The sequence below is a fragment of the Morus notabilis genome, unplaced genomic scaffold (assembly GCF_000414095.1).
Source record: "Morus notabilis unplaced genomic scaffold, ASM41409v2 Scaffold866, whole genome shotgun sequence".
NCBI classification, from domain to species: Eukaryota; Viridiplantae; Streptophyta; class Magnoliopsida; order Rosales; family Moraceae; genus Morus; species Morus notabilis.
The window spans coordinates 114,005-123,771 of record NW_010357944.1 but is presented as its reverse complement, the minus strand read 5'-3'; the positions used below and the strand labels follow the sequence as shown (position 1 = coordinate 123,771).

The following is a 9,767-nucleotide window of genomic DNA, read 5'->3' as shown; positions in this document are numbered from 1 at the left end:
TTCTGCAAATATTGAGCTTGGAACATTGCTTTGATTGGGTTCTGATCTTTACTCTTCATTCTCCAAAGGTAATGTTTCTCTTCTTTGTTATTAATACATGATAATCTTCACTTTACTTGATCTAGACGTAAAGGTTTGTAGTTGGATTAGGCAAAATGGGATTTCCATTCATTGGTTGAAGTATGATTCATATACTATCAGAGTATACTCAAATTACGATTCTTAATTTTAACGTTTAAAATTTAATTATTTATGAAGAAAAATATTATAATAAAATTAATAATTTAAGTTTAAATATATGAAATAAACATACCTATAATTACACGCATGTGTATAATTGTATGTTGCTTTCTTATCTTCCAAGAAAGTCGATATCTTTTCTGTCATTTCTTTGTCCACGTGCAACGCCAAGGTAAAAAACTCAACTTGTAGTCGTACGCGCTTAATTGATTTTTACTATTAAATCAAGGTTTTGTTTTTTCTAAGCTGGACAACAACAAAAATATCTACACAAACCCCTCATGCTCTTTTTTACTATAAAGCTCAAAAAGCATTAGTTAAGCTGTATTTAATCAAATAATAAATGAGATTTACAGAGACTATTACAACATTTCTCATCTATGCACATCTAGAACGTCTTGAGTACTTTCAATTTGGTATTATTCACAATATACTATAATGGTAACAAGAGAGAGAGAGAGAGAGAGCTCAAAAGAAACAATTAACAATATTGCACCATGGGATTCTACCTCCCTGACATTAGATTGACAAGGCCGTGATTCTCGTAGAAGGAGGCAACATCCCAATCTTCAGTGGTCGATGAAAGTGTCATTAGAGCAACCACAATGGACCTCATACTTGGACGTAGTTGTGGGTTCTCATGTGTGCATGCCTTGGCTAGTTGTGCCATCTGCAACCATAACATAACGACCACCACAGTTTTTTTTTTTTTTGAGACTGGATATCATAAAACTCATAAGACATAATAAGTTTAAGTTGTTCTTTTGTATTCGACTTGCCTTTCGAACTGAGTCGAGCGGGTAATTATCTCCGAGCCTAGGGTCAACTAACTTGGTGAGCTCTTCCATAGAATCAGGCTGATTAAGAACCTCCTCAAACTGTAGAACATAAACCAGGATAAACATATGGTCAGGGGTGCTCCAGCAAAGGATTGATTAGAAGGGAGGGAGAGTTGGCAAGGAAGTTACCAAACCAACAAGGCCCTTTGACTCAGCTCCAGAACCGTTCAGCTTCACAATGGCCTCCTTGGCAGAAATGAGCTCGTAAAGGACAACCCCGAACGCGTATACATCTATCTTGGGAGACACATCTCCGTATTGCGCGTATCTGCACAACAGTGTGACAACAATTAGTCCTTGTTTACTCAGAAATAAATAGCAGAAGTTTTTCCTTTCGGTTTCAAGTAGGAGAATTTTATTGGATCAGCAAATACAGAATGGCAAATAACAGGATTCAAAGTTCACCAAAATAGAGGATTTCACAAAGAAATGCACAAATTCTTAAAAAAAAAAAAAAAAAAAAATTGAAACTTCCAGAACTAAGAGACATCCTTGATGATGGTATTTACTCATACATGAAACTAAATCTAGAACATTATCTTACTAAATCAAGCACAATATCGAAACCCATTTAACGGTTTATCTATCACATGAAGAAGGATAGAAAGATCTGGATAATGCATACGCTAGATGCTCATTTACAAGCTTTGTTTCCCAAGAACAAGCAGAAGCCTATTTCTTAACTCAGTTAAAATTTATAAATTGATGAATAAAAATGTTGCGTACTCTGGAGGCATGTATCCAAAAGTTCCCACAAGACGCGTTGGAAGAGATGAACCACCGACTTCAGTCAGCTTAGTTAATCCAAAATCTGCAACCTGCAATTAAGATGTGTTAGTACAACTATGAGAACGGACTTTTATCACGGTCCATATTGTCAAGTGAAGAACTAAAACAACCTTTCCATGGAAGTTCTTGTCTATCAATATATTCGCTGATTTTATATCACGATGGATATAAACAGGAACGGTATGCTCATGAATGTATTCCAGCCCTCTTGCTGAATCCAGGGCTATCTGAACCCTAGTAGACCACGGCAAAGGCTCCCTCTCTAGACATAATTGAAAAAACAAATTGTTATGATTGCTATGAAACAGAAAACAGTTACCGATATCTGCACCATGGACACTCTATGTCACCTGAACCGCGCAAGTGTTGGCTTAAGTTTCCGTTCTCGATAAATTCGTAAACTAGAAAAAGAGAGCCCTCAACACAGTAGCCAATCAACCGCACCTGCATTAATCGTCAATTTTGATTGTTTACTGCGACGAAGGATACAATGGCTGAACTTATCTATTTGGCTGAACTTATTCAAATAGATAGGTAGCATATCCTAACAACTTAATCAAATAGTAGGATCCAGCATCTCAGCAATGTATCCGAAACTTCACTAAAGGCTAACCCGCCTCATTAGTCGGAGAAGAAAATTACTAACCAGGTTCAAGTGATGTACACGGGTTAAAACCTTCAATTCAGCCAAAAATTCTCTTGTTGCTTGCATATCCATCTTCTTGATAGCAGCTTTCTGCACAGAAAGAGGTACAAGTTAACAAATGCTAACGCGCACACAACCAAAGAAGAATATGACCTACGAATTGATGGTTGCCTAGTACACAGCAACTAGCGAGAAATTTATTTTAGAAACCTAGGTAAAAGTTAAAATAAAAGGTGACTAAGCTATTAATTTGTATATTCTCTAGAAGGGTTGTTTCTCCTTGACTCTCACATCCAACTTGTTTGCCCAACACCACTCATTTTAGTGTCGCATAAGCAATTCAAGCAAGCTTTAAAACCTGTTCTTACCATTACTATCTAGTTCATCCTCACACCTATTTTACTCTTACCAACAAAGATAGTATAGACATGTATTTACTCGTTTCAATGTCCTTTTCATTATAGACCTTAAATTATTATTTGAACAAAATTAAACTCAACTGATACTTGTTAAATTGTAGTACTAGATCAGAATTTCACCTTTTCTCTAATTTAAAATCCCTTCATATGTGTCCTATTTCTCAAAAAAATAAAAAAATAAAAAAAAATTCTAGGGAAGAAACAAGGAAAGAACAGAACACGAAATAGACAACCAGATGGATGTGAAAATAAAGTGAGTGTGTAATTCATATTCAAGGAAGAAACTCAAAAGAGATGCAGAACCATCTGCATCTTTCAATCTGTATTCTATAATTGCAACTTTCTTTCAGAATTAATGCTCAACTTTAATGGAAATAGTTTTTGAAACCAACCTCGCCTCTCAGCTCGGCATAGTAAACAGCCCCAAAACCACCTTGACCAATCTTATACGACATGCTGAAGTAATCAGTAGCCCCAGCAAGTTCGTCGTATGAGAACTCCACTGATTTGTCAACAGTTAGACCTGCAAGGCCTGCACTACCAGGAGCAGTTGCAACTTTGTCCGAGCTATTTTCAGTCGCTAAAATCCAAGAAAAAAAAATATTAGTAAAACACTGAAGAGCCAACCACTATACTCCGTTTTTTTTTTTCATGCTCTTCTACAGTACAAAAAATGAATTAGCAAAACAAAATGATTTTTTCCAATATAATCAAGAACCACTAGATCATTAGTACAGAGTAACCATTTAGACACGCATTCATATTGCAGTTTTCTTTTCAAGTATATCTAGAAAGACAAACCCCAAAAGGTAAAGATTATAAGCAGTGTACCCTGCAAACGATGAGAAGATTGATCTTCAGATGCTGCAGGAATCAATTTTCCTTCCACCTTCTTTCGGAAAAACTTGACGTAAATACAAAACGCCAATAACAGCACCACAGCAACTACTCCCGCAATTATACCAGCAATAATTCCACCTCCCAATCCTGCTTAGAAAATGCAAAAGTATTAACTGTATAAGCTCAAAGTTTCATGAACTTTCCACTTAATCCCTGTAAGTTGGCATCTCAAATTAACTCTAGGGCAATACCTCCTGAGCTGCAAAAGAGAAGAAAAAGATCACAAAAATTGAAAATTGTTGACAACAAGGAGATGTAATGTTTGCTCGTCTAGTAATCAATAATGAGATACAAGGAGCTACCTGGAACTCAGAGGCCGATAGCTACCATTTCGATCTGCAAATCAGAGTGAAATAAGAATATCAATGACGTAACCTATCAGGGATCCAGAATCAATTGAGAACAAAAATAAACATGAACGAAGAGTGCTTCATATATTCTCCATTTAGACAGTTCAGTCTAGCTCTGCCGAGGCTAGAATGCTCTGTGGATCCAGTAGTGAAATCATTAGACTTGTTCTTCTTTTTTTTTTTTTTTTTTTTTGGAAGTCATAACATCCCTCTTAAAAATTAGACGTCATAATCCTTTAATACCAAGAGCAATAATCGAAGAAAACAAACAAACAAGCACACAATATTTATAGCGGTTTACTTTACAAGAGAATATTTCACACCTCACAGACTGTATATTTTCTTTTCCTCTAATTTCTCTCGACCTTAAAATGGCATCCAAAATATAAGTAAAAGTAAAACTAAAGTATCCGAATAATAAAAATATGAAATCCCACCAATACAAAGCGGCTTGGCATACTAACTCTACGTCAGAGCAATACCAGGAACACAACAATCCCCACAGAGATAACAGATATACATTGACAGTTCTGCATACGATCAAAATTAGGACTGGCAATATGGGTCATAACACAATAAGACTCGAAAACAACACAAATTTTACGGGTTAGGGTCAGAATTAGATAGACCTAAAATTAACACGAAAAACACGGATTAATTTCGGGTTGGACCCGCTTAACCCGAATACGATACAAAACTCGTAAAAAATTAAAAAATACATTTATTTTTCATTATATATTTTTGATTTTATTATGAACTTGTGATATTATAATAGTTATACTTAAAATCTTATACTATTATTTGCTTAATTTCAATAGATGTTATTGTATTTTAGTGTGTTATGAATTTTAAGTTATTTTTAATATGTAAAAAACTAAATAAAAATATATAATTTTCGTATTAATTTCGGGTTCACGGATCAATTTCGTGTCACGGGTTATTTTTGTGTCGTGTCGTGTCAACCCGTAAAGTGATCGTGTCGTGTTGGTATTACGGTTTTTAAAAAATTTCGTGTCACAAGTCGTATTCGAATTAACTGTAAATTTAAAAAAAATGATCAAAATACGACACGTAACAAGAATTGTCACCCCTAATCAAAATGAATCCATACTAAAGCTTCAATGACAACATCCTTATTTTTTCCAAAAAGAAAGAAAAAAGTTCCCTCCAGTTCCTATGATCTTGTGAGTTCAATAATCAGACAACAAACCTTGTCAACATTGAAGTCACAATCAACGTTATCATCAAAGTTGCAGATTTCTAGTGTTTTCACATATACACCCATCAACTAAAAAGAACCACCAAAAAAAAAAAAATCCCATCAAGAACAATAAACACAAAATAGAATAAAATAAAATACATCATACCTTTGGTTGGGACGAACACAATCTCACTTGCGTTGCTAAAATTCGCACCCGGATTATACCTCTGCAGCAAATCTGTCGAAATATTATAGGTAGACGCAATATTTCCCAAACTGTCCCCGGACTGGATAGGGTAAGTCGTGAAAAACCCATACTTGTCCGAAACCGCTCTGTCCCCACACATGCAATCCACCGTAACGTTCAGCTTCCCGGTGTTGGGAATATTATTGGGGTCGTACCCATTGTACGCCGTCAACGCCGCGACCGTCGTCAAACCGGAGTAGTTCGTCACGACCCGCTCGTACGTGTCGCCCTGTACGACGTCGTAGTCGAAGACGTGGCCGAGGAACTCGCCCCGGAGGCAGCCGCAGGAGAAGTTGATGTTGATTCTGATGTCGGACTCGACGCTGTCCTTGTTTGGCACGTTGTCGTTGAGGAGATCGATGTTCTCGGGCGTCGTGTCGAAGAGGTTGCCGATCAACGTGAGATTGGAGCCCTTCCAGACGTAGAACGACGCCCAAGCCTCGCAGCTCTGGGGGTCGCCGCACTTCGACTTGGCTCCTGAGAAGAGAGAGAACATAATCAGCAGTAGAGCCAATAGCCATGGCTCTGTACGAGGTTTCATCTGGTTTCGGCGGCGGAAACCGAAGACCCAGATCGGGAATTGGGTTTTCTGGTAATCGGATTGGAGTTGAAGTTGGAATTGGACTACAACGAAGCTGCGAAGAGAAACGTGTTGGGGGTTTTGGACCGTTGACTGATGAGAATTTTGGTGGGTTATTTATTTATTAATTAATTAATTGTTTGTTTTTTGGTTGAGTTTAGGTGATCTAAAATCATTACTATCTGTTTTTTTATAATTTGATTTGAGTATAGTTTTTAAATTAAATTAAATTTATAATTTAAGTTAAAGTTATAATTTGAATAAAATTGAGTAAAATTGAATAAAATTAGGGCTCATTTAATTCACTGATTCGAGTTTTTAATTCGAGTTGAGATGTGATTTTATATGAGAGCTTTTTATTGTAGTAAAAAAGTTAGATGTGATTGCTTGTGAAAACTTTTTACTGTAGTAAAACTTGAATTCTAAACTCGAATCAGTAAAATGAACGGGACTCATTTAAAAGAACGTAAACTTGAATAAAATTGTAACTTAAATTTTAACTTTTTTTAAATTTTATTGTAAAAGAACAACCTCTTAAATTCTTGAGAGCAGAGCCCATTTATTCAGTGCATTTAAATTTATAATTTTAATTTTATTATAGTATTTTTTTCTTGTAAAAAATTTAAAATTTAAAAATTAAAATAAAAAATTACTAATTTAAATTAAACGGGCCTTTATTATTATTTTTTTAGGTGATCATGATTCATCAGTTAAGCGAACTTGAAACAGAGTTGTGGATGATTGTCGTACCTGTCGTCTGGGAGTGCCAAACAGCGTAAATTTCCTGCATTTTTTACTGCCTCATGTCTCACATGTCCACGTCAGCTTTCTAGTAGGCATAGCAGCCATCTTATAATATTTTTGTCCAAAAGAAAATAAATTAGTATAGAGGATGGATTTAAATTTTCAACCGCTCACATAATTTAAATTTTAGTCCAAATAAGGTCCAAATGGGCCCCTTAATTTAAATGATATCCCGAACTTTGAGAAATTTTAAGATTATTTCCACTTTATTTTTGTATTTTAAAACTTTTATTTTATATGGCTGCATACATATCTTAACAATATTTTCAGGTGCATTTAAAATTGATTTTTGATTCTTTTTTAAAACATTTTTGCATATTTTTTATAGGCAAGAAAACGAAAATGATCTGCAAACTACGTTTGTTAAACAAATATTTTGAAAACAAAAATGACAAGAAAAAATAGCGAGAATAGTTTTTGTGAATGAACTATAAACAATTAAAAGTTGTTTTCCTTTTTCATTTTCATTTTTTAGTACTTATCAACAATGTTATATTAAATAATAAATTATTAATTGTCAACTATATAATATATCAATTAATAATAAATAAATACATAGTAATTATTTTATTATTAATTAAATATTAATTTCTTATAATTAAAATTTAAATTTATTTATTAATAAAAAATAAAAAATAAATAGTAATTAATTATTTAGTTAAAGATTGATTGTTAAAAATTAATTATAAAATATATAAATAATGGAAAATTTAATAATGTTATTGAATAAATAATAAATATATCAATCATATAATATATTAATTCTAATTTTTTAGTTAGTAAATAGTTTATAAATAATAAATAAACAGTAATTACTTAATTAATAATTAATAATATTAAATTATAATTAGTAATTAATTAGTGTTTAAAAATATTTATAAAAAATTGATTATGTAATATATCAAATAATAGGTTATAAAATAAACATTAGGAATTGATTAATTATTTAATTAGTAATAAAATAGGTTATAAAATAAACACTCAAGGCTGCACAAGGGGCCCTCTTGGGCAAAACCACTTGCATGGGCGCGCCACGTGAGGCGCGCACCCTCACCACACCCCGTGCGGCCGTGTAACATTGTATGCGCGGGCACGCCACTAGTCGAGCTTGCCCGACTTCAAGTAGAGTTTTCAAGAATGAAGGAATCCTCACATGACTCAATTGAAGCCATGACAAGGACGGTGGCAAAGAGGGATGCACAAGTTACCAACATGTATGAAAGCCATCGTGAGGAGCCAAGTGCAAGTGGGAAGAACTTGGGTTTGTTCGATGATGATGATTCAATGGAGGAAGAGACTTAAGATGTCTTCATCGATGATGAAGAATCACAAGATGACATTCATGAGTCTCCACCTTTTGAGATCCCAATTGTTATGCCATCACCGATCAAAGAAGAGCACATCTATGAAGATCCAATGTGGTCGTCACCTCCTCCACCATCTCTAGCACCATTCATTCAATGGTTGAGCGGAGCCATGAATGTCATCTTGTGATTAGTTATCTTGACTTTTCTTTCTATGAGTTGTGTCTGTTGGCCACACTTTAAATTGTGTTTCTTTTTGTTTATTTGAATAAGTTCCGAGTCTTGTTGAAATGAGATAGCTATAATTTGATGATGATAATGTGTGCCACAATGTGTTTTCTTAGGTCTTTGAAAATGTAATTCATTGAGTTTTCTGTGTGCTTAACTCGCATTGATTGAACCTCATTTTTTATTCTCTACTTTTGAGCACTTTGAACCATGATCACTTGAGATTTTGAGCTTTTGGAGAACACTTGTGTGCATTAGATGGACTTTGATATCTCATGAACTCTAGAACCCATTTGAGTGAAGCTCGAGGCGAAATCCTAGGTTGAGGTGTTGTTGGAGAAATGAATTAGGCATTTTCTTGGATCGTTTGAGCCTTAAATAACTAACCTATAGAAAACTTACCACTAATCTCCCCCATTGAGCCTATGTGACCCTTTTTTTTTTTCATTACCCACATAAACTAACCTAGCCATTTTATTGATTCCCTTCACTAAACCTATCATTTATGGGCATGTTTGCATCATTGCATGAATTTAAAGATATAATTGTTGAGAGCAAGCATGAAAGTGTTGAGAATTTCATTTATGGTTTGGGTGTAATTGTTTAGTGTTTCTTATAGTTCTTTCTTGATTTACTTCTTATATGTTTTTCTTTATCATTTCATTTCCTCTTCAAATTCAAAAAAAAAAAAAAAAAGAAAAAGAAAGAATAAAAATAAGAGAAAAGAAAAAGAAAGAATAAATTCTTGTGAATTCCTTGCTTTTGTCTATTTTGTGTTTATTTCATATTAAAGTTTGTGGGAATGATGGGTAGTAAAGGATTGATTAAAGTTGGAGTTGGTGTGCTAATTTCTAATCATTCATGTAAGATCCATAGGGTGCACTTCTTACTTAGGGTGATTTTAAGCCTAAAATTTTTCATCTCACCTACCTTTCACCCTGGCCTTACATTACAACCTATAAAAGATCTTTTGATATTCGATAATACTCTAGCCGACATTAGTGGAGGGCAACACGAAAAATGGGCCTATAGTAGTTCTTAATTGCATTATCTAGAGATCCTATGGTAGTTCTTTAAAATGCACAGATGAGAATATTTATGAAAATATATATAATGTATCTATTAGGAGTTTCTCTAGTAGTTCACCATACCGGTAGTCTCAGTTTTTTACCGTTAGATCTTGTAAAAATCACATCGAACTGAAAAAGTATACATAATAG

The 9,767-nt window shown here is 34.2% G+C and overlaps 1 protein-coding gene across 1 annotated transcript; it reads right to left on the bottom strand.

The window, feature by feature from the left end:
• Positions 1–505: 505 nt before the first annotated feature.
• Positions 506–6,288, bottom strand: LOC21387590 (chitin elicitor receptor kinase 1). The gene is made up of 12 exons (XM_024177259.1): positions 5,551–6,288; positions 4,136–4,169; positions 4,025–4,032; positions 3,765–3,920; positions 3,326–3,513; positions 2,515–2,604; positions 2,219–2,312; positions 1,979–2,130; positions 1,806–1,897; positions 1,209–1,347; positions 1,020–1,118; positions 506–910 (listed from the first exon to the last, which is right to left on the bottom strand). Exons 1-12 carry the CDS (start codon positions 6,170–6,172, stop codon positions 746–748), a joined length of 1,839 nt encoding a protein of 612 aa, XP_024033027.1. The 5' UTR covers positions 6,173–6,288; the 3' UTR covers positions 506–745.
• Between the last annotated feature and the right edge of the window lie 3,479 nt (positions 6,289–9,767).

What these genes read in the sequence shown, in the direction of transcription:
- LOC21387590 (XM_024177259.1), bottom strand. Translation starts at nt 6,172, where the DNA reads ATGAAACCTCGTACAGAGCCATGGCTATTGGCTCTACTGCTGATTATG. An exon ending in ATGCCGAGCTGAGAGGCGAG is followed by an intron (nt 2,605 to 3,325) that starts GTTGGTTTCAAA and finishes CTTTCTGTGCAG; the next exon opens with AAAGCTGCTATCAAGAAGAT. An exon ending in CAAAGGGCCTTGTTGGTTTG is followed by an intron (nt 1,119 to 1,208) that starts GTAACTTCCTTG and finishes TATGTTCTACAG; the next exon opens with TTTGAGGAGGTTCTTAATCA.